Genomic DNA, 26,643 nt, shown 5'->3' with positions numbered 1-26,643 from the left:
TTAATTGATAAAATTGATAAAAAATAAGACGTGTACAAAGGTCTAATATGAATATTTCTTGACTAAATTTCGATTTTTTTTTTTCTATCATAGTTTTTATGGAAACCGTGTAGAAAATGAAAGTCTTCGCGTCGACTTCAGACCACTCCACCACACACTTACATTTTAAGAGATGGCCAATATATAACAGACGCCTGGGAATAGCACCCAGGCAATTGTGAACGTGAATGCTAACTATCACATTCGGTTTTTAGTTAATTCTTTTTGGCTTAGTTGTTTGTTTATTTCAGTGTGCGTCGTTTAATACTTTTATCAATATATATTTTTTAACTTATTTTCTTTGCCCACATCGGTAACGGCGAGAAGCTTTAATTTTTTTCCAGTCTGTGGATATAATTTTGGTAAGTGTTTTACGTTAACGGTGCAAGCTCAAAGTTTAAACCGAAATTAAATAATATTATAAACATTATTATACACTCCATTAGGCTCGTAACAAATCGTTCCAAGCGTATTACACACATCTAATAAGCGATGAAAATATTTAAAAATGAGAAAGCATAATACAGTTTTCTTCAAATTTATTAAAGGTGTTCTTGTATCAAAAAATACAGTGTCTGTAAATTTTACATACCGAATGAGATTCACAGAACAAACATGGTATTTTACTTATTGTTTTGATATTTGTATTTGCATCCCGCCGTGAAATATTTAAAAAGTAAACGTGACGTCTTATACCTATAGTGGGTACAAAACGGTAATTCATAAGATAAACATTTACTCTGCTCCGAAAAGAATACTTTCTGCACTCGCACGTCGCAGCTTTTGTGGCTGTTATTCGCAGAATTATTATACTCGTATTTGTTTTGACTAGATTTGATTTGTTTGTAATTTGAAACGGAATAACGATTTTGTTTTTATATACTTATTTTATTAGATCCCACACAGCGACTTTTCTATTCCGAAGGCGATCCGTCCACTTTGGGCTATAACACATATAATATAATATTATACTGTCGGTGTACTAAAAACGCACACTACGAGATTTTTATTCGTTTCCTTCCGTCGGTCTATTTATTACACAGCCAGAGCAGAGCACTCGGGGCACCGAGGTATAAAGGTTTTTCCGGAAAATCGTTTATTGTTAGCAGGAATTAATTTCAAGAGTTTGCTTTGTACCTTCCAAAACCGCCCCCCGGAGCGTTCGATTTATAAGCTCCGTCACGATTCGATACATAAACAATGCCTACAACATGAATTCAAAAGTCCAAACCCGATTTCCCATCACATATATTATTATATTTTACTATTATTATATAAATCAATAACGTCCGGACAAAAATATTATATTATACACACTACTTCTGTTCGAACACTCCCTGACCGCCCAAGTATACAAACCTTAGCTGTTTTGGTTGACGTTCAGTCTTAGCTAACGTGACTTGTACACAGTTTATAAAATTACCAAACATTTACTTTTGAAACTTCAATGGTAACGTTTATATTTGGTTATAAATAAATAATTTACCGAAAATCTTGACTGTTCGAAACCATAGTTTTCAGTCTTTATTTTAAAGGTATTTAAACTACCACACTCCGTTTTCCAGTCCTAAATTATTCTGAACTTCATCAATAATTTTAAAAGTAATCAGTTATATGGAGTTATCGTCCAGAGTAAACATTTTCAACAATTATTTTTTCTAATTTAACAGGTTAAGATAATGTATACTACGTTACCGTTTAAAGATCTTAAGTCTATAAGGTTTCAACACACGAGGGTTGGATCGTTGAAAAATGTATCAAATTTAGGCTTATACTAATAACTATTAAAGTATGAAAAATTGGTATGATTTGAGTTTGAAAAAAGTCAAATGTGTGTGTACTTTTCTTTTTAGTGATGAGTTTCAGAACTTTATCTGATATAGTGCGTTTGCTTTAAAGTTTTGTATACCATAAAAAAAACATTTTTTTTTATTATTATAACAAGTTACAAGCCGTTTGTCCGCTCTACTTGCGACGTTGGCGTTTACCTACTTGCGGTTAATATATTCATATTACAACGTGTAATTCACACGGGAGTAGTCAACCGCCAAAAAAATAAAACCAACAACGTGTAATTTACTCCAAGACATCTTCACGGAAATATGCACAACACCGCCGGTGTTGTAATAATCAAATACACCGTGTAATAGTTTGCGAGTCCCACTCGTCTCGTCCAGAGGGCTTTGCCGGGTTAAGTGTATACAAGTATACATTTTAATCGCATTATTATGTAAAGAAAATACACGAAATTATGCGATAAAAAGATATTACCACAGTACCCTCGCTGATTCGGCGTCTGAAAAAATAGTGTGATCATTTTCTAAAAACTCATAATATCGTTCGTCTTGGATAGATTATGGCATTTAATCGTACATACTTAATTTGGCGTCAAATTAAAAATAAAAACCGTTAAAACTTTCACAATATATTATAATATAATCAAAATTATAAATGTGTGCACGTTTCGTCAAGTAAAAATGTTAGCCAAAAATCAAAACCGGTACAATTCATTACTTTACATAACTTTAATATTACTATTAGATGAGAGTAAAAAAAGCAAAGTCAAATTAATTTTCCAATATCAACTTTTAATAATAACCTTTTTTTTTTAATTTTGTTGTTTTACTATAGATTTTTAATAGATTTAAAAGATTTAGAATTTTACTCATTATCTCTGAAAATGATTACAATTTTTTTTTTCTTTTTCTTTTCAGAAGATATTCCAGTTAGTATTATTTAAAACATTAGACAAATAATGATTACATTTTTGTATATTCACGTTGGTAACCTTTTTTTAATTAATTATAATTAACTAAAAATTGGTTGATAACCAGTTATGGAGAAACAATGTATAATGGTATTGAAGTTTTTAATTTAGGACGGGAGGTAGGGTGCAACTTCCATCCTAAATTTGTTCAACTTTTAATGTAATCATTCAAAACTGGTTATCGACCGGTCTAAATACTCAGCAATTTATTCTTTATTTAATTGAATACATGCAATACCATTACAGTGGTATTTAGTAATTTTACATTATAAATTCACCTAAACAAACATTTTTTTTAAAAGAAAAACTACAAAATGTTAATTAACTTCTGAGATGATGAGTGTCTTACGTTAAACGAAATCACACTTTATTGTTAACTCATCTTTTGAACAACTAAAATTTGAAAAAAATGTAAATTGCAAGTAGACTAGTTTTATAATATTGTGTGAAACTGTAGGTACACTATTGATATAACTTTAACACACAGTAGTTGAAAAAAAAAAGATTTTGACATGAGACAAAGTAATCCGGCTGTAAGTACACGTGTGCGTTTTCCACTCGACCTTTGGCAAGAATATCGAGCGTAAACATTAAACAACGTAACATGTTTACGATCACGGTGAAAGACGACCTTTTGTCACAGCACGGAATAACAACTCGGGGCTTAAGTTTTTAAAATAAAAAATAAATAAATAAAAGTGGCTGTATAAAACATTAGCCTGTCGTTAACTCACGACCGTGGACCGAACTTCCGGCGGTACCATCACGACCTGACCGCCCTACATAGTAGCTGTTGAGGCACGGATAGGTTCTTGTTTATGATCAGTTACTACGGGAAAGTTAGGAAACTTAGATAACGCAAAAATGTATTTGCAATTGGTACGCTCAATTGGAATTAGCCGACAAGCCTGATGATTTAATTTTTTGAAGACAGTTTGTAGTACACTATGGCTGAGGTACCTCAGTAGAAGGCGGGAATCCCGCTCAAGATCGATGACCGTTCTTGTGTACAGCATGGCTTGCACAACGGCTGTTTGTATACAATACATTGTAACGACGGCAATGAGTTTTAACCACTTAACTCATTTTGTGTGCCTATTTCATGGAAAGTAAAAATGCTACGCTACACGACCGAGTGTTTGAAAAAAAAAAAAAATAATTCGAGTGGACCGAAAAGATACAAATAAAAAACCTTGTGGAGGCCTCGACACGAGAGCCACTGCAGTCCCCTTGTTTGTCCTGGGCAAACAACCGTTTTCGGCCGGAGGTCGGCCGAATCGTCCGTCTCGCACATGATAATATAATATCTAATAATGACAACCGATCGTCGGATCACCGTTGAAAATATATTCCTGTCGACGCTGTATTAAAGACAGACTGTAGATGGCAAATTTGAAAAACACTGTTTTTTTTTTTTAAACTTCAACGACAAAAAAAAAATCTAAAAATCACGTTACGTCGCCATACCGGGATAATTGGCCCCGACCGGGATCGTGATGATCCGTGAGAGACGCTTTCACGGAACGGCTGACCTTTTTCGGCGGCCGGGTCAAGTGGCTTAAGCGCATTTTCACTTTTTCCTCCACTTGCCACAACGGCGCCATAGACATTCGGCACCGGAAGATACATAATATAATAATATATGTTACATTATGTCTAACAAGTATACACGGTGCAATTCATTAAGGACGGAGTACTCGGTTTTTGTGAAAAATAATTATTGCAACCTTGTAGTTTGTCATTTTGAAAACATATTTAGGACTTAGGTTAGTTTTAACGATATTACTCGTTTTTCACGCGAACAAAATACATAGTATATTAGTTTTAGGGTAAAACTCTTGGATTTCGAAAACCTAGACCTATTATATATTTGTACAGGTATAGCAGCAAACAAGATGGGCGATTCGAACCGACTTGCTATGGTCCCACGGTAATGAATTAATAATTAATAAGGTCCATCCGAACCGTGTGGAAAAATGGGTTTTGCGCAATGCGATACGTTCCAATGATGGTAATTGTTATTATTATTATTACTTTACTCATCTAGGTGATTTTTTAATTAATCCGTGCGCAAGCTAGTTTACAAAACAGGCATTCGTTTTAACCGAAAAGAATATTCTCACCCGCCTAACGCCGAATCGTGTGTATTATTATTACTTTCCACACAACCTTAACCGATCACATTTTGTGTATGGCCATGCCACGCCGACGTTGTATAATGATATTATTATTACATTCGATACTGACATTGTGACATTATAAAAGCCACGTTGGGTTAGGTTAGGTACGAAAACAATAATCACTGCCGTTCCATCAATGTCGAACACAGTAGTAACCGCTCTAGATGTGTTATTGATAGTATGACTGTAGAATTTTATGTTTTGTGTGTATAACTGTTGCAGACACCAGAAGTGTTGGGAAAAGATAAGTACAAAGTTATCTAGATAAGATATCTAGAATTGACATAACGCTCTGTAAAAAAAAATGTAATAAGAAAAAAAAAAGGAACAAATATTATAATATAATAACGTCAAATGACATAACAAACCAAATAAATTTAAGTACCTTTTATTAAATAAACATTATCATTGTATTCCGTTGATTAATATAGTAATTGTTTATGTTGTACTGTACATATGCATTATCCTGTACATCAACAGGCGTATCCTGTTTAGTGGTGTATTCAGCAAGACTAACGTTCATTTTAACAATATGTTACATGAAGGTGCTAAGCTTATTTCACGTTTAATTAATGTAAGTACTATGATCAATATTGGTATAGAACAAATTTTTTTTTTAATCAAATGCCTAATGTTTATTTTTTAGATGAGTATTTAACTTAAATATATTTTTAAAAACTGTCTTTAGTTTCTTCCTCGACCCGTTCATATTTTTTTTACAAGTCGATTTGAATGGAAATATTATATCTCCATGTTTTCTTCCTGCTGTTATTTTATTAATATTTATCGTCCCTTCTGGTTTGCCGACTCGTTCAAATGCTGTGCCCGAGGTGTAGACACCTCTCGCCTATATTTTCTTCTGCCGGGCTATGGTTGATGGATTACGGCTGCTCAATATTTAATACGGGTTCGCTATCGGCTATCCAAGATTAAATTTCAAACGCTATACAAATTTAATAATTTCATCAACGGTGTGTAACTACCTCCAAATGCCCTTTAATACCGCTGTGGTACATGTAATAGTAATTTTCATATATTACACATTGTGGTGTGTCTACGTTTTGCATAAACTCGTTTGGAACTGTATTTTATGTGATATCCTTCACCCTACACCGTAATTGGATTCAATGACCCCGGGCACGGGTTGAACAAAATAAATTATATTTTTCGTTAGAAGAGTTATATTATAACTGCTCGGTGATTTTTTTTATGTCGTTTTACGGTTAAGTAAACAACAAAAAAAAAATACACCAAGAATCTTAGTTCATAGACATATGTTTTTTGGGGATAAATATTATTTTTTATAGCGCTGTAAACTCTACTTGTACACTTTATTAATTATTGTAAACATTTACTAGGTATTGATTCAGTAAGGTCAACTACAAAATGTTGGTTGCCACTTATTTTTTCCTTCAGTGTGACCAGGAATTTATAGTACAATATTTTTTAGTTTTACCGTTATTACTCTATAATATATTGTTGACATTAACAAACAAGTACACCATTCCTATTTTTGATCTAATATGAGTTTCATGTTTTACAGTTAGGTTAAACACAAAACAATCAAGAGTAAAACAGTTTTTTGTGTCTCCTGAGAAGTTGTGAAAAGTGTAAATCAGACCTTATTAACAGATGGCATATTTTCAGTTAGTTTTTATATTTTCAAAAATCTGAACCGACTAACAACTAACAGCTATAAAATCATGAAAATTATAATAATTTTAAATTATAGACAATGAATGGGTCATAGTCAATATGTATTGATCCCAATATAATTGGACGTTCTTTCTAAATTCCCAGCGCGGTCTGAGGTGGTGTCGGGCTGTCTTAGGAATTCAGTGGCAACTTCCTGGCACTTTTGTCGGTGTTTTCCCGGGCATTTGTATATTATACGCCGATAATTATATTGTATACTTGTATTTGGAAAACGTTAAACCGAGGGGGATAAGGCGTTTCGTCACGTCTCATTCATCCGCCACCGTTGTGTAACGGTGCAGACAATGGGAAGATGCGATTAAATAATAACTCGTTATATTACACGTCTGATTACCGTCATTGTTCTTCTTCCACGGGCACAGTACATCTCTTGCGGACCAGTGCGAAAAATCCTAAACATCATACCTACATAACACATAAATATGTATATAAATACTCCCGGTACACTTGCATATACTTAGGTACTTTGGAAAAAAAACACACACACAGCGAAATAACAATAACAATAAACCCGGTAATCATGTAATTAAGTGCGGTTACCGTGTACCTACTCGTATCATAATGATAATATTATAATATTATACATACCGCGTCTCCCACGATCCGTCTGTTCGACCGCGGCGCCTCCACCTGCCGGCCTAAGTGAATTGCGCAGTCAAATTAGAAGTCGAAAACACTATAAAAAAAAACACCCGACACAAATACGTACGGAGATGATATTTGCTGTTATTTGGTGATATAACGAGTTAGGAAAAAAACAAACAATAACCGAAAGTGATAAAATCGCTTTCGAATAAACGCGCTTCGATACGAATTTTTTAATATCGTTGAAAGTCTGTTCGAGAAAATATTCAATTTGTTTTTTATTAAAATACATTTAGCGGTTTATCTAAAAATGAAAAGGAGGGTAGGGGGGGGGAGCTAGAAAGCAAATTCACTTCAAACACAAATAGCATAGAGTTAAAGTTTACATAGTAAAACAACAAATACATATTGTAATATCGCTATAAAAGTCATAAACATAAAAGTGCACATTTAGTGCATATAATTTATGAACCTAAGAGAGGGGTCTCAGTCTCGTTTAATTTAATGTAAATAATCGCAATATTTGAAACAAAGATCATTTTTATATTTCTTGAAATTCTAATAATTATTTACCATATTTCCTTATGAATATTTTGCAATCAGCCGGCCACACCTTATGTAATGCAAATTTATTTATATAACATTTGTTATTTTTCTTTTCCTATTACCAATCTTATTCTTATACTATAAGTACCGTTTAGCTATGATTTCTGATGTATAGACTTTATTTATTATGTACATATATCGGTTCAGCGACTTAAGAGATATTATGAGTTCAGGCACAACAAAAAAAAAAAAACACAATTAACCTAATCTGACCTAACTTTGGCATCGCTTTGAAGTTGAAAAAGTCGTGTACCTACTAGGTATTTGTTTTGTGATCGTCATAATATTATATTTTAATACACTTATTATCATCAGCGTCATACATGTACCTACTCGCCTGTCCGATGTCCATATAGGCCACACGGGAAATTATTATAGCGTGTTAATCTAATAATGATGTGCGTGTAGGAAAAAAAAATGATATTATGCTACACTTCACTTTCTAGTAAGCGGTCGTCGAGGTTGCTTTTAATCGATTCCCAAACGCCTCGTGTGTCTAATAAATCATATATCACGCCGAAAAATAATACAAGGTCGTGCACTGGAGTAGGTAACCATTAGAAAAAAAAAATTATAAATAGTATATCCTACCCCGACAGCTTTGTGTAATGAATGGACGATCGTGGTAGCTACCATAGTAATAATATAGGTAATACCGTTTGAGAACACCGAAGCTCCGGCATTGTTATACGGGTCTAACTCGGAAATAAAACACATCATAGACAGACCAGCAAAGGATACATAATTCATAAGCATACATCAATTCAAAGTATAAAATGATTTACACCAGAGCACAAAATATAGCAATTGCCGTGTAAAAATGTCACTGCTAGTGTGTATTACACATTAATTAAAATGTAAACGCTTTAGCTTTAAGTCAACATTTTTAAAAATAGTATAAATAGCTCCAAATTTGCATGGAATATTCGTTGGAGATAGTATTGACAATATAAGTTGACAACTCAAGCAGAACACATCAAACAAACTGTTTCTCCCAAAAGGGATGACAACTTTTTCTTTATTTCACTATTTTAGGTGTAGTTTTAGGGGTTAAAGTCTGAAAATAGAATTATTATACATAAATATTTCTAGATTGCTAAGGGAGATATGTTGTAGGTTTCTTTAGTGGTAACAACGGCAATGAATTATAAGGAAATGAACATTTGATGTTGGAAATTCGATTATAACATTGCATAGGACTTAATTCTAAGAAATGGGAAATAACCAAAGACGAAAATAGACATTTTCATGGAAAGCAATTTGTTTTTATCACTTTCATCCATGTTTACTACTTTCATGTTGTTCAATGATAAGACAATAGCGATAATAATCATTTATAAAAGTCGACTGTTCGATAAACAGTTTTGGATATTATTTTATTTTAAACTTTAAAAGTAATTATCCAAAACTAGGTTTTGTTAATAATTAAACTTATACGTTACCCCATTCAAGTTGAAGTAGAGCCCTGGGAAATATTAAAAAAAAAATGTAAATATTTAGTAATTTTATAATAATGTGAAATAACATAATATTATATGCAAAACTCCATCAAAAAGGAAAACTACAAATTATTATGTTAAGTGATTAATGGCGAGTTTTTATGAAATCATTTCCAAAGATTAGGCATTATGCGACGGGCGAAAGTCTTCCATACATTACCATTGCGGAATAATATAATTTTTCTTGATTTTCTGGTCATCAGAACACTTATTCTTTTAAAATCCTAATTGCTGGTCAGACGGATTGCGCCGAAAAAGTAATTTGTTGCCAGTTGCACAACGCTTCGAATGCGGACACCTCCTCGTGCATAAAATATGTTATTTGGGTACGCCCGCCAATTATTTTTATATTAAGTTAGCCGTTAAAACTATAACGCCTATATTATATTATTATGTTTGTTTTAGAAGAAATAAGAAATGACATAATTCCTCGCAAACTGCGTTTAAACGGAACACTTTCGAAATCTTTTATCTGTTTACCAAGTTTTCCTTTTTTTTTCCACCACTGACCGGCAAAAATATTTTAAATTAACTTCCGTTCGAGTATTCGTATTTCTTCTTTTATTTTATATCATAATTAAGGCTTCAACACAGGTCATTGTTGTCTGATCACTCTTTAAAACTATTACAAATAGTCTACTCAAGTCTTAGATTTTATGTATCAGGTTTGCTATGTGAAGTAATTTGCACATATTATATTATGATCTCTTGGAACAATCAAGTGTGGTAGGATTCTTCTGCGTAGGACAATTTCGGATAGTCAATCATGATAAATGTTTAATTAATAGGTTTACTCTGCGTGTATCACGTGTAGATTTGGTTTTCTTGGCAATGAGGTATGAGTGGGTTGCATGGGCGTGTCATATTATTATTTCCTCTTTCCTTTTGATACCTATTGCGGTGATGCTTCTATTTTCGGAAGTCGTTGAGCCTGACAGCTCTGAGTTTGTTCGTGAAGGGTATGTTATTCCAATCGCTGTGCCTTGATTCGGCTATATTGTTTTTTTTTATTGCTGATGGCTTCTGTTGTTGTAGTGGAATTAATCATTGTGGAGTGCTGAGACGTAGTAGCTCGACCGTTGGCTTCTTGATCTGTCTTCTGATTACTGAAACTTTTCCATGACATTGTAAATGATAGCATTTTTTTCTTTCAGATATACTTTGTAATTCCAAAACCTTTAACGTTTACACGCCAACTGCTCAACCGCAAAAATAACCGAGTTATACATTATTATTCGTTCACTCGTTTTCAGCATATTAAAATGCATATCATTACAACTTGACTTGAGACTCTTACGTGATAATTTGCATATTATTATATTTCATTACATCCGCTATCGACCATTGTTCCGTTAACGTTGAACCGGGAAAAGATTAAACAATCGACTGACATAATAATAATATTTACTTCTTTCCAGAGGTGCAAATGTAGTTAAAACGATACTTTTCACACAAGTACATTTTCACGTTTACTGTTTTATGCGTTACACGGTTTTGTGAATCGTTTTGGCATAAAGTCTCGATAAACCACCGGACTTGGCCTATTCTGTCTCTGGACTGAGCGTTCGTTCATCAAAGATGTGCACACTCACTCGATCGGTTTTAATTAACTGTCAAAAAAATATTCAATGCGTTTTATATAGCTTGTGTAGAGTGAGGAGGTATTATATTCTCGACTCGCATGCGGTCAAAATAATGTTTTCACTTGAATAACCGACATCTTTCCACGCTTCCGTATTTGTTTTTGGAGGGGGATATTATATGCACCAAATTTAATTCGAAATACCAATTAAAAACGTTTGGTTAAAATAGTATATCAGTCGCTAAGATTCCAATTTACTGAGTGTTCAACTCGCCAGTGGAAATTAATTAATAACATACAGAGTGTCCTATGTACAGAGTTCTACAGAGCTACATATGAGACAAAGAGGATATTTTATGTATACTTTTTATGTTATTAATTTTGTTTCAATCTCATATAAATATTTTTGAAATAACTCAAATGACTTTTACGCGAATAACGTGTGCCTGGATGATTATATTTTGGATAACGTTTTGTTCGAACGATGCACAACTCTGTGGGTGGGACGGTCGAAGTGGTCTATCTCGGCCATTCCATTACGCCTATTATGATCAAAAAAATCCAAGTAAAATAAAATGCGGGTAAAAAATTCATTTATCGTATGCCCGTTGACCGTAAAAAATCAAGTGCACGTAAACTTTTAACGATGTACCAACAGTGTTATTTACGGTTTTCGGTCGAGGACGAGTGTAGGTCGGGTGACGTTGTGCACGTTTGTCGAATTAACCGAGGCGACCTGGGCAGGCTTTGGGCATTTATCCGGAATATACAGTGAGATTAGCACGGATATTTCCCCAAAGAGATAATATGAAATACACACACACACACACAAAACGATTGCAAACAAAAATTAATTTAATGAATGAACAACAATCACGACCGAAGGCGGCGGATCGTATCGCACACAGCTCGGGAACGTCTACCGTCTTATGATTTAAAGATTTTTTACTTGTGATAAAAAAAATTACATTCACATTACACAATACAGCATCCAGCATGTCCCGTGATGTTTTACATATGCATTTCACTCGTTGCAATTTCTCCCTTCGACCATTAAATGCGTGAAATTGTGGATTTTTTTCCATAAAACAAAATCGTTTTAATGTAAAATTTTACCAGGATTTCAGGAAAAACAGAATTTTTGTTTTGTTGCAAATGTTTATAAAATCCTGCCAAAAATTTGGTCCATGCCAATTGGATCACTGATGACCTTTCGTGCAATTAAGTTCACTTTTTTATCATGTAAAAAATATATTTCATAAAACATAAAAATTATATAATACAATAATAAAAACGGCATAGAAACCTTTTATTTTTTAATTATAAATTATTATTCTATTGTATGAACGTTTTCATTACTTGGCTGCATGGAAGGTGCACCCCCCGATGGTAAATTCAATTTCCCACCATAATTTAAAATTAAAATCAAAGAGAGTCGATAACACATGATTCTCAAGGAGATTGTAGATGTATTGTATATATTTTTAGCGAGATACCTCTTAAGTACAATTATACCAACTTAATTTTATATAAAAATGTGATATTTTTATCACAGATGTAAAATATTTCTTTTAAAAACTTGATATGTTAATCTAAATTCTCACTAGGGTTTGTTTTTCGAATTTAATCTTACCACATTATTTATTGTTTAAACCACGAAATCAGCGAATAATATGTCCAAGTTTTTATTTAGATTTCAGCATATCAAAAAAAATTTTTATCAATATTTTTAATTTTCTTAAAAAAGCAAACGAAGAGTGTACGAAGGCTTTGCGACACGTTCTTTCATCGTTTAATTCAGTTTAAGTTGACATACTCACGTTTTTTAAGATGATAAAAAAATTGACAGTGTATCAGATACAAAAAAAAAAAAAATAGGAAAAAGTTGAAATTTAGATCACCCTAGTAAAAACGCTGCAAAATAGAGAGGTTTTTTTACCTGTACTACTATGTATTTATAGAATATTATTTTATAATGTAACCTGTTCTCTCCGATAGCGACCCGCCAGCACGCCCGTGTACATTGCTTTAGTGTTTCCATTCATATTTTCCCTCTTCACGCTCGACTGACTCAAAGAACAAGGTTCAGTATAGAAACCGTTTATAACGACAATGTGCTGCCGTCAAGTAAATAGCGGAAGCTCTTAACTCATATTTTTTATTACATCGAATACAATATCGTTTTCCTAAGAAACACATACATATCTTGTCTTTTTTCATTCGACAGCTACTCTGCTTAAAAAGTTCAACAGTATGTTATACCTTCTTGTTTCTAGACTCACTCCTCCGTCTATTCCACACCAGTGTGGATAGGTAGTTTTTTACTACAGGGAAATATTCTAAAGATGCCACCAGCATGGAAAAGGTGATGAGATAATCTATAAATTTGAATATTTGTTTAATATTGTAAAACCACACTTTAGATGTCTTCAAAAAAAAATCTACAAAGTTTTAACAGTGAAATAGTTGCGGGCTTGGATCGAAAAGGTTCTATGTGAGTTCTTAATAAATTCACTTTTTTCGCTCTTTAGGCTATGAATTGTAAAGCGCTTTATTCTATCTAGTAAGAAAGTTCATACCTTAAGAATCAAAGAAGTTATGCAGTGCAAAAAAGTTCTATAAAACTTTAAAATAACATTATCGATAGAACTTTAAATAATCGATTTCCTCTTTTTGACAAAAAGGTTCTAATTAAGTCAAAAACTATTTTATCAGAAGCAAAAAGTTCTATGTGTATTAAAAAATAAAAATAAAATTAGGAGGTGTTATTGAATAAAAGATTTCAGTGTCTTTTATGAGGACTAGGATCAACATATTACATTATTTTGTAGGTTAGGTCGGTATTACTAATGAAGAAAAAGTTCTCTTCCTAGAACGATTTAATTCCAAGTTTGGTTTTATCAATATTATTTAATTTGCCAAGTTCTTTATTAATATTAAAGATAGGCTAAAAAAGTATATTCGAATGCACTTAAATTAGCTCTACCAAAAAATTACATATTCACACAACTTTTTCGGTCCTAAGCCCTCGTAGTGTCTCATCCTTATCCCATCACTCTGTATACAAAAAGGTCCGTCGGATAGCTGTTGTTAATCTGCCCGGGATATTTGGGTCTGTCCGCCGGTCGAGGTAAACGAATAAACATAATATTGTGGCAGGAAAGTTTAAAAAAAAACAATAAAAAATCCGCTGATACCATATTGACATAGCCCGGTTTCGGCGGAAGTTCCCGGTAAACGGATTAAATAAAAAAAGCAAAATTATTATCCTTATTCAAAGTGAATATACCACTTTAGAGGAAAGTGCGGTTAAAAAATCAAGTGTGCCGGTAATTCAATTAAACGAAAGTCGGCTAATTTGCTGGAATTTCCCGTTTGTGAATCTTAGTCGTTCAAATATCATTACACAATATACCTACATAATATTTTGAGCAAACAAATTAAGCATACAAGAATAATGCTTGGCGTGCCTATTCTGCACTGTCAACCGAAACTGGCAGCGATCACTAAAGCAATGTAATTTTCGCCGCAACTCTATCCGGTATGTTTCCACGTGACGTTAACGAGAAGCGTTTACCCAAAGCTATTCTAAATATTATTTTATTGCACCGCGAGGCTTGACATTTTAATAATATGTCAGCAATTTCATTACATTTTGCGCTCTCTGATGGTCGACAATGTGCCCACACAATACAATAGCTTATAACAATTAGTCCGGTTTTGACAAAATAAAACATTAAAATGGTATAATTAAAAATTGTTTTACTTAAATAATTAGTACTTTTTAATGACAATATTAGCGTTAGTTCTTACTAATAGTGTTTTAAAACGGTTAACTAGTCTACATAGTCTTGTTATTGTAATTTTGTATTTGATCTCCATGAACAAACGTTTGTTTATGTTATTATAAAGTATCAATCATTTTTAAGTAATTAACAGAGCCAAATGAACTTTTGAAACTTAAATGATAACACATACACTTCATTGCCTTTTGAAATTAACAATAATTTGCTGAAAACATTGACTGGTCGATAACCAGTATCGGATAGTTATCAAGTTATCAAAGTGTTTAAACATAAATATCCAAAACTGGATGAGTCAACTTTATCAGAAAATTTTTCATAATTAAAAAAAAGTCCATTAAATATAATTATACGGCACCATTTGAGTTTGACAAGTTGACAGAGCTCTGGAGAATTTAAAAAAATATAAAAGTTTGAGTATCGTCTAACATTGTAAAAAACAAAACGCAAACTAAAGTGTCTCCATAAAGAGAAACTACAAAATTGCAATTGTTTTACATCATGGAAACGAGTGGCCTTAATCCGTAATGAATCATCCTGTATTTAGTCCTCGCTGAATTGTGTGTCATAATGTACCTACTTGACAACTGTGTAGGAAATCAAATTTTATTTTGATGGGCAAGTATGATTATTTCCTTTTTGGCGACCACAGACGTTTGAGAAATCGGTGAAACGCTTCTCCATTTAATATTGTGTCTATATAAGAACTGTGCAAACAAAACGCCATTTCCTGATAATGTTTCCGTTTGGTAACTCACGAATTAACGGTTTTAATCGACGTTGTTAACGCCTACAGACCACATGGAGTGTACTATAAATTAGTGTACTACTTAGACGTTCTCTTCGTGCACTGTGCAAAATAAAATCAAACATTTTGGAAAACGGTTAACATATTATTTTCGTTTTTTTTTCTAATAAATAATCACTATAATTATTATTCATCGGATGCGACGTCTTATCGCGTTCTCTTTCGTTTTGAGTCTTACAATAATTTGTTTCCTTCCTGTACACATGTTACTATATTATTATGGTTACCTCTATTTATTATACAACCGACGTTATTGCTGTATTATTACCATCATCGCCGTCATCGCGTTTTTCGAATAAATATATTTTGTACAGGGCGATTCATCAAATGAGAGATATTACATTTTTTTCATCAACATAATATAGGTGGATCTCGCGTGAATTTTAAGTACTCAGCAACATTTTGTAGACATAATTTATTAGCTTAACGCCACTTTGGAAATCTATTTAATGGATATACATTAACCCCTTAACGGATCACCCTCTGAATATCTTAATGATCCTATGCACGTTAAATATTTTACATAACCGGCGTTCGTCTATCTTTGCATACCGTGTAGGTATGTTAATTGTGAGATTGTCGTGCATAGTATACAACGATATGTGCATAATATTATGCTATGGCAATCGGAAACAATATAGCACCGGGGCTAAAGGTGTTACGACGAACAATCTATCATAGTGTTTGAATAAAAAATAAATTAAAAAAAAGGCGAGTTACGCGAATGTTAGGCCTCCAGCGATCGACCTATTGTTCGGAAATTTCTCTAAGTATACACACAGACACATATAGACATAAGCGTGCTCGAGCACACGAGTACGATTAATTTATTATTGTTCTTCCTTTTTTGTTGTTACACAGATCGATCACGAGCACGATGACCCGTCATTTGTTGGTGGCGAGCTTGTTAATCGCCGTCGTCGTTCAACCGTTCAGCGCGGTAAGATGTCTCTCTCTCTCTCTCTCTGTCTACTTCTAAACCTGATGTACCTACCTTTTTTGTTCCGGCCATGTCCATCTGTCTTTCAAATAAAAGTAAAAAAATAACAAAATTCGATCGCTTATTGTTTACTTTTGCAGGTGCCGGGAGCGCAACACGACCGGGCGCTGTTCGTCAAGTCCGAAGACATACGCAAAGCTAGAGGTAAGACACGAGGGGGGTCTTCATGTCCCAGAAGATAATACAAGACTTTTGAAACCATTCATTAGGTGTGATCGATTTAACGTCAGACACACTCGTTTTCTCTTTGAAAATACGTTTTCATAATAATTTACAAAAATGTATACAAACCTAAAGTAAAAAAAAATTATTATCTCACGTTTTCTTACGTTTCTTTTTTTTTATAGAACTCCACACTAAAGTTTCCCAGATAGCACCCAACTCGATGGATCAAACGGTCGACCACATACTCATGTGGCTGCAGTCCAGATACCAGCAAAACCAAAGACAGGGTAAGCTCGCCAGTTCGCTGGCAAAGGAAATAGTATATTATTATCATATAGTGACCCTAAGGTCGGGTTACTGCGGGCCTGTAATCATTAACATTACACATCAGTCACAGCCGAACTAACGATCTACCTAAGTTCACAACGATTGTTCTTCCATCCTACACAATCGTACAATGTAATGTCGACATTCTACTTGCAGTTCATTTTACCATACCCGGACGGTCCTATTGTAGTGCATACAACATGCTATAAATCAATATATTATGATAAAATGTTGACATTAGTTTAGAAAACAAAAATCGTTAAAGAATAATGATCTACGATCGACCCGACTTGGTTGTGTTAAACGGGAAAGTCCATACTTAAAACAAATATAAACACAAATATATTGCATAATATTTAATTTGGTAAAAGGTGAAGTAGGTATAAAATCAATCAATATATCATTAACCGAGAAACTATTAAAATAATACATTTCAAACAAAGAATCAATTGATAATCAAATAAAATATGTCGTTTTATTGATGAAATCATTACACGGAATAGCCTGATAGAGTTAAATTTAGTAACATTTTATAATTCAATTGCGGTTTCTTTTTTAAGTCGTCTAACCTCTATTGCCACACCTATTTGATAGTGTTAGTGTAATACTTTGTTAATTTGTAACCATTCCACGGTATTACATTGCTGACTAAGGATTACACCATTCTACCATGATGGTTACTGATTAACCCTGTTCCCAGTTTAATAAATCACAAATGTTGTTAATCTCTGGCAGGGATTCTATTATGTTAAGTTGATGACTCACCGATGATGAGCATTGGAATTGTGTCCGAAAAATATGAAAGCTACGAATTTGCAGTTATTTTAACAGGAAATGGGTAATCTGTCCTTAATGAATCTCACCCTGTATTGTTGTAGCTCGTCAAAACCCGGAGCCACAACGACCCCGGCCTTTCGTGGCACCTCAACCTTTGCAGGATTTCCGAGGCTATCTGCCTCCTCAACCGCCGCCACAGCCGGAATTCCCTATAGGCCAGCAAACGACTGCTGTTACCGAACCTACCCCGTCCACCGAGGCGGTCGGTCAGTTCTTCCAATCCGTAGCGACCGATGCACCGCCCGAAGGCACTGCACCACCGGTCATCGTAGACACTGCTTCGGACTTGCAAGCGCCGGCTGTTTTCTCGCAACAAACCACAACAACCTTCACGAACGAACCGTCGGAATTCCTAGTGACCAACCCGCCGTTTGAAGCCAATGCCGACTCGTTGCAATCGAATCTGAACGACGTCGTTCATCCGCCTCACATCCACGACATGAACGTCCAGTGCACAAAGGACATGATGACCATCGACGTGGAGTTCAACAGACCCTACGACGGCGTGATCTATTCAAAAGTATGATGTTAAAATATTATATTGATATTAGCATTGGAGGTTTACCCTTGAGACGAAAGCAAAGGAGAGGAAGAAGAAGATTCAGAATTAGTTTCCTTAGTAAAAATTATGTTCATACAAACATTGAATAATATACAGATAAACGGTGCTATACACAAGAACGGCAACAGATTTTATGCGGGATTCCCGCCGCCAACTGAGGTACCCTCGCCATAGTTTATGGGCGGGTGGATGGTAAACTATGGCTAGGGTACCTCTGTTGACGGCGGGAATCCCACATGAAATCGGTCGCCGTTCTTGTATACAGCACCGCTCGTCTGTTTACTTTAAAATCAAAGTGTTCCTTAGGCCCAGATGGAAACACGTGATGTAATAGTCATAACTTGTGTCGAGTCATAGTTTTTGATTTTTTTTAGGAATATTACACACGGTATTGTCGGACCCGAGGCAACAAATTATTGTTTCTGTAAGAATCCACTTATGGGTACTATATAATTGTATTTTTTTTTTTAGGGCTTTTACAACAATCCGGAATGCAGGTACGTGAACGCCAACTCGGCACAAACGAAGTACACGTTCAAAGTGATGTTGAACTCTTGCGGAACGCACTTTGTCGACGAATTCTCTTCTGGCAAACAGGCGTACTTGGAGAACGTTTTGGTGGTGCAGAACGAACCGGGAATACAAGAAGTAACGAACGCTCTTAGACCAATAATATTATCCTACATACATGTTTTATTGACTTAAACCGGTCGCTGTTTCTTTCAACGTTTAGGTGTGGGACGTGATCCGTACCGTAAGATGTTTGTGGGAAGGCAATTTGAACAAAGCTCTGTCGATAGCCCTGAACATCGGTATGCTCAACCAGGAAGTGGTGACGTTTAGCGGGGACACTGCCACGGCTAGACTCGACATTCAAGTACACTATATTTTCACGATAACGCTAAACATATTTAAATTAGCCTTTCCTTTGAAGCAAAGATATTGAATCAATGAATATGTCTTGTGATTGGACGGTTTTCTGTTTGCTCCTACCTTTAATTTACTTTTCAATAAATCAGCGATAACAGACACCCCCAAACTCTCCCTGACCTAAGCTAACCTTCCAGACAGACCACCAGCCCAAAAACATGATATTCATGTCGAGAACCCGTTGGCTCATTGTGTGTGCGTAACGGCCGCTATCTTGTGTTTTCTCAGGCCGGCAAAGGTCCGTTCGCTCCGGTCGCCAACGGCTTGGTGAAAATAGGAGAAACGATGACTCTGGTCGTGACCGTAGACGGAGATCCGGGTTTCAACGTGCTGGTAAGAGAGTGCGTGGCCCGCGACAACGTCCCTGAGTCTGGCAACCAGCTGCAGCTGACCGACAACCAAGGGTGCGTGGCCAAACCCAAGCTATTCGGCAGCTTCCAGACGACCACCAATCCAGCCACCGGTTCGCTAATAGCCTACGCGTATTTCCAAGTGAGCGATCCCGTTTTTCATCGCGAAACCCAAGCAATAACCCTTGTTTTTTTTTTCTACAGGCTTTCAAGTTCCCGGACGTCATGGACCTGTTGATCGAATGCAACGTAGAACTGTGCAAAGTCAACTGTCAGCCTTGCGCAGACCCCAATCAAGTACGCCATTTATTAGACGCCTCTTAAATAATTATTTGTGGTGAAAAGTTCCTCGTTTTTAAAATAGTTCATTAAACTACACGTTACCATTTAGAAATCTTATGTTCACGGGGAGGGTTTTATCGCATAACGGATGAGGTTACACCGTTGAAAAATATATACGAATGCATCAATCGTCCTGTACAATGTAGTCATTGCATTTTGGGTTTTACGCCATAAAGGTTGTGAACGCGTTCAATCTAATTATATTTCACGGTTTAGCCGTGTTGTTCAATGTCTTTGATTATATTTGCATGTCGTTTCACAATGGTCGCGTAGGAAATTAATGCAAACTTTATCGTCTAGCAGCGTTCGCTGTTGATTATCCCGGTCCCGGGAAACACACGGCAAATAACAACCCGTAACAATATTAATAACTGCTATTGAGCATAATATACCGTTTGAGCCAAAATTTACATAAAACATAACGATTTATTTAGATGTAGATTGTTTGCGTCAAAAAGAAACATTAGTCATGTCAACCGTTCTTTAGTGTCAAACATCAAAAGCACTGCAGTATTATTCCAATTATTTAAATTTGTTTTCGCAAATTCATTCTTAATAATATATTGTTTAACTGTTCGAATAACGTTATAAAACGCATGCTAAAATTAGATTTATTTCTAATTTGTATAGAAAACCTGATTGTGTTTGCGACAGTTTGTTTGTGTAATTGAATATTTGACTAAAATTTGTTTGAAGTATGGATTTAAAAAAAAATCTTGTTTATTTTTAAATACTTTTAGATTCTTGAATATGATTATTCGTAGAACCAAATAATGAGTTGCATGAAATTATAAAATCAGGTTGTATAAAACAATTTGATAGAAAATTTTTTTTTAATTCATTTATGCTTCTGGTAAAATATGTATCACCTTCTATAGCAGGAATCAGATCTCTTTTATGTTTAAAAAAAAAAACTAAAACAAGTGCTATCATATCTGAGACAATTTCTAAGTTCAAAAATCCAATAAAATAATTGTACTTCAGTTCTTGGCGAAAAACTTTCTTGGATGATATTATCTCCATTATAATTTAAATTATATATTACATATTTGAGTGGGGAGGCCACAGGCGCAGAATAACTGAAAATTATAAAATCGCTTTCAAAAAATAACGTTTCGATACTTCTGTAGATAATAGAAATACAAAAATCGAGCTTAAAATTATATTTTTAAGTATTAGGGAGGATACTATAGGTTTAATTTTTTTATCTATAATAGTCTGTTGTTGTTATGCCGCATGTGTTGTAACTAACAATATTATGAAAATATTTTTCGGACACATATTATCTGTTTTTTCCAATACTCAAAAACTTGTTTATCCTTTATACGTAAAATAGACTTCTGTTTTTCAAATGTGAACATATGTTTTCAATTTCATAAATATGTAGACAAAACATTTTAGAAAAATGTTAGCGTTTTAATTTTCATCAATCGTTCGTTTGCTAAGACCCTGTAAAGATTTAATATTCGTTCGGTTTTTACAACAGTAGCGCAGTAACAATAGTATTAAGTAACACTGTTACCGCCATTGTATTTGAATAGGTAGATAAGAACACCTTGTTTATCATCATTTAATATCGGTCAGTACTAACATAATTATGAATTTTAATGAATTTTGGAAAAATCTAAGACAAACGACATTCATAATGGAAAATGTAATATCTTTGCAAAGTCATAGCAAACGGACACGCTTGATGAATATTATCAATTCAAACGCTAACACTTTCACTTAAAAATGTCCACATATTTATGGAGTTAAGAACTCTTGTTCCCGTTTGAAGTCAAGCCCTTTTTTTTCGTAGAAGGGTTGAAGATGTACATATTTATAGAAAACGAGTGTCTTGCTACTCATATAGATTTACCCTAAGTACAAAATAAGTGCAAATTTCAACGTTTAAACAAAACGAGTTGTTCTTCCTGTTCCGTTATGGATAATGTTATAGTATCAAATCCCATATCGGAAATGTTTTTTTTTTTATTAATTTCCACCAAAACGTTCAGCCAAGACCAAGTGATGTGCTCACGACCGCCGTGGGCGTGGGGTGGCTTTCACCAGCGCTCGTGTCACACGGGTCACGAGCATAACACACAAACACACACACAAGTTGTTCTTAGATGTCGGTCTTAGATTTTTGTTGTTTTTATTGTGTTTTAGAAAACAGATCCCGGTCGCCGTAGAAGGCGCGACGTGGTGCCGGCCAACGGTACGATTAATGCGCTGTACGACAATGCCGGTGGAGATGCGGATTCCATGATGTTGGTGGGTCGAGTGCACGTTTATTCCCCCGACGACCTGTTGACCGACAACGGTTTCAACCAGACCGCCGGCACGGACCTCCTGGATCCGTTGCAAGGGTTCATTTCAGGTAATTACCATCATATTATAGTCACAGTACATTGTCACGCGCTGTAATTGCACACACGATTTTGCACACAAGTACACAAATCCAACGACTCTCGATTTCACATTGAACAATTGGACCACGAGTCACATTCATACAACAATAATTATTATCCTACATAATTGTATGTAATCAACAGATTTCAATTACAATACTTCCTCACCTCGCATTAATTTTCATAAACTCCAATGATGAATCACAATAAGTGTTACGTTTCACACTGTCTTCGTGTTGATAGACATGTTTGAGAGGAAAAACAAATGACATATCGCATTGTCAATCGACTGTGAACTTGACGGATTAAACGAAATCACTTAATTAAATTAAGTATTTTCGGCTGTTAATTAAGCGCTGGAACCGTTAGTGTTGTATGCTACAATAACAATAATGGGTCAGTTTAACACCTGGTCGTGTGTGTGTGATTTATCATGTTGGTTGACATCAGATCTCAGCTTAATAATACTTACCGACCAAGTCGGACTGTTTTTGGAAAACTCCAGATTGCCTGCGCGACTTAAATGTTGGAACATATTGGGATGGTACCTAAAGGGGGGGGGGGTGTTCAGTAACGGACCCTCAGAATTTAACTTAATGGGATTTGTCATGTTTTGTGACTGTAGAGCATCACTTAAGAGTCTTAGACGAATAGTTTGGAAAGCTTGGACTTTATTAGCCATAATTTCGGGTCTAAAACTACAACTTAAAAAGCGACATAAAAAAAAAGAGTCCGCCCCTTCTAAGGGGATGGAGAAATATATTAAATTTGTTGGTCCCCACAACAAATCATCATATTTTGTTCACCACCAGGTATCTGTTTTATTTGAATATCATGTAAAATATTATGAACGTCGAAAAGTTTTTTTTTCCACTGCAAGTAATCTACATATATAAGATTAAGTAGTAACCATTCCACCGCCTTACGCTATACAGGGTGATTCGTTTTGGATACAAAATTAATTTTCTCTTCAAACAATTGCAATATTTTATTTTTTTTTTTTTGAGGTACTTATACGTTACCTCGTTTAAGTTTCAAAAGTTGGTAGAGTTCTGAAAACAAAAAAGACAAATAATTAATAATTTTATAGTATTATAAAATACAACCCGTATATTGTTATCTCCAAAGGGGTTTTGTTACTTAACAAAAGCACGGTTCTCGGCCCGACGTGCAGTGCATCATTTTACACGTCGAAGAGATCCACGTCGATGATGAAAAAAGCTTATATCGACTTTGCCCATATGTTCGATAAAAGCACTGCACACACACACATACACACGCCGATAATAACATCTTAAGTTACAATAAGTACACGGTTTCAAGTTTATATCTGCTTATACATATGCATATATATATATATATGTATTCAGGTTTCTCATATCTAGTAATCTCCGACGATAGTAATAATAATTCATTGTTACGCTCGGGAAACTCGAGAGCGGAACCTTTGCGTTAACAGAGTTAAACATTATTATTAACTAAAACGTAAACCCCTTTCGATCGCAGCCGTCTGGAAGGTTTAAATCAATCCCACGCTAATTAGTCAATAGTATAAATAGCGCATTGTACGTGGCTTGGAAAATATGGTAAACAAATACAGAGCGTCGCAGGAAGTGCTGTTGTTTTTATCAACACCCTGTATACCGCGAAAAGGAAACAGTGCACACCTCTGTAAAAGCTAATCTACATACTGTACACATTTTTAATATCCTCGTCACCGATTTTTTCCTCGTATAAATAACTCGAATCGTGCAAATGGCAAGCGGTAATTCACCAGCCGAAAAAAAAATGTTTTTATCTTCCCGTCCGTTCAACGCGATATAATTTATGAGTCGAGAAATCCGTTCGAAACAATGCGTGTATTATAGCTGCACCGCCTAAGTATAAAGACAACGAGGCCTCTAGCATAGTAGGTTAAATAAAACCTGATAGTGCACTCTAAAAAAATGTAAACAAACTTTAATAATCTCATGTCGGTGTGACCAGAAAATGAAAAAAAAAATTCTTCTTGTCTAGAGTGTGGCTTAAGAAATTGCATCGAGCATCTGTAATGTTGACACACCATCAACCACCGTTAATCAACTACTTGTTCTAAGTTTTATTGGTTCGAGTAAATAAATGTAGTGTTAACAAATCGATAGAGTAAATTAGTAAATAGGTACATCGTGTAGACGATTTAATTTACTCAAGTAAGCGTTTAAAGCAATCTAGTTAATAAATTGAGTACACGAGTAAATGAATCTTGTAAACAAAATGAGTAAATAAATAACGTTTCCAAATCGAGTAAATACGTAATCCAATAAATTAGTTGAGTAAATGAGAAAACAATTCTTGTACAAAAATTGAGCAAATAAATAAAGATTCCAAATCGAGTAAATAAAACGAGTAAACGAGTATATTATATAAATAGCGTGTACAAATCGAGCAAACGAGTAAATCAATTTAGTAAACAAATCGAGTAAACGAGTAAATTAATTTTTTAGACGATAAAATAAATCGAGTTATTACGTAATCCAATAAATTAATTGAGTAAATGAGCAAACAAATATTGTAAACGAGTAAATAAATCTTGTACAAAAATTCATTAATAAATCGGTTTTACAAGTGAGTAAATAAAACGAGTAAACAAGTTTATAAATAGTGTGATCAAATCGAGCAAACGAGTAAATAAAACCGGTAAGAGTAAACCAAACAAGTAAAAAAAATCGAGTATACGAGTAAATACATCAAATAAAAGAGAAAAAGAATGAAAAAGTTAATTGTATCGTTTATTATTATTTGTTTTTTATAAGCATATCGCAATTTTTCCAGGTTGACCCCCACCCAAAAAAAAATTATATTATCATGTCGATTAATTATTATGATGATTGTACACAAAATAATGATATTTGTATAAATAAACTATGTACTTTTAAGTGAAGTCGATACTAAACGAAAGCAATAAGTTTTTTTTGTCGTGTTACAGGAGACAGGACTTTGTGTCTATCGTCAAGGAAGTTCTACTTCACTTATTCGTTTATGGTAGCAATGACTTTATTATCGAGTGCGATCAGTCTGACACTGTGGATTCGATTACAGCGAAAAGCCTTCAAGGTCTGAACGACAAATATTCTAGTTAAGTCGATACTGTTTTATGCAACAAAAACCACACGAGCTTGTTAGAGTTGTCATCCGGACGAAACAACACCGCCGTTCGGATTCAAAAAAAATAGTATAATCAAATTTTAGTAATAATATGCTACCCCATTATTACAAACATGACAAAATGCCAATATTTTTTTTTTTTATACCATATTTATTTTAAGTGTAAATACAAAAATAATTACCAACTCATAAAAATATTATATTATATAACTCTTTTATATATATATATATATATATATATATATATTGAACCGTTTATAATACTGTAAGATTTATAACATTGTACAAAATAAGAAATATTGTACTACTCATGTATTTACTAATAATTGTCACTTTTTTGTAGCTATCCTTAAATTTTTTTTATGTATGTGTTTAAATTAAGTCTTACTCTTGTATTTTTTTCTTTTTTTTTTTAACAAAATTAATAATTACTATGTTATTTCTATGTAGTTAGTATGCGAATTATTGATTTAGCTCAAAATGACATGTTGAAAACGTTTTGAAAATATATTGCGTTCCAAGAGCAGCACCTGCGTTTACAATGTTTCATAAACCAACTAACTATTTTAGTGTGTTTGTTTTAAATGTGAGAAAAAGCATCAGCTGGAAAAAAAAATTTTTTTTCGGACATCAACAAAACCTCCCATTTGCGGGCATTGACAACACTATACATTACACCACAATACATATTATTATAGTTTCCAGTGTATTCCTTTAGGCTGTGTTCGGTGAACTCTGTTCATTTTATTAATTTTCCACTTAAAACAATCAGGATTTGGGTAACAATATCTTAAGTGCTCAGAAGTGTTCCTCGAGTTAATTCAAATGGTTTTTCGGTTACATTTAAGATGTTCTCTTGCTTCGGTGGCAAAACTCAACTACTCGCTGACCTCTTCTGTACACTTGTGTATTGATGAAAAACCGAAAAATGTAATCTTCAAGTACACGGTAAACATTTACACGAAATCGAGTATTAATTCATGAATAATAATTAGATGAATGGCA

The 26,643-nt window shown here is 34.2% G+C and overlaps 1 protein-coding gene across 1 annotated transcript; it reads left to right on the top strand.

Annotated features, from left to right (window-relative positions):
• The first annotated feature begins 224 nt into the window (after nucleotides 1–224).
• Nucleotides 225–25,871, top strand: LOC126847068 (uncharacterized). The gene is made up of 11 exons (XM_050587093.1): nucleotides 225–401; nucleotides 16,447–16,525; nucleotides 16,666–16,729; nucleotides 16,933–17,037; nucleotides 17,956–18,434; nucleotides 18,948–19,124; nucleotides 19,210–19,353; nucleotides 19,635–19,898; nucleotides 19,961–20,053; nucleotides 22,253–22,463; nucleotides 25,460–25,871. Exons 2-11 carry the CDS (start codon nucleotides 16,463–16,465, stop codon nucleotides 25,591–25,593), a joined length of 1,734 nt encoding a protein of 577 aa, XP_050443050.1. The 5' UTR covers nucleotides 225–401; nucleotides 16,447–16,462; the 3' UTR covers nucleotides 25,594–25,871.
• Nucleotides 25,872–26,643: the final 772 nt, after the last annotated feature.

Source organism: Adelges cooleyi, unplaced genomic scaffold (genome assembly GCF_023614345.1).
Source record: "Adelges cooleyi isolate 19-005CV unplaced genomic scaffold, UGA_ACOO_1.1 ACOO_flye_CR_arks_rails_tigmint_CR_PRNA_108, whole genome shotgun sequence".
NCBI classification, from domain to species: domain Eukaryota; kingdom Metazoa; phylum Arthropoda; class Insecta; order Hemiptera; family Adelgidae; genus Adelges; species Adelges cooleyi.
The sequence above is the reverse complement of the archived record's forward strand: the minus strand, read 5'-3'. Positions and strand labels throughout refer to the sequence as shown.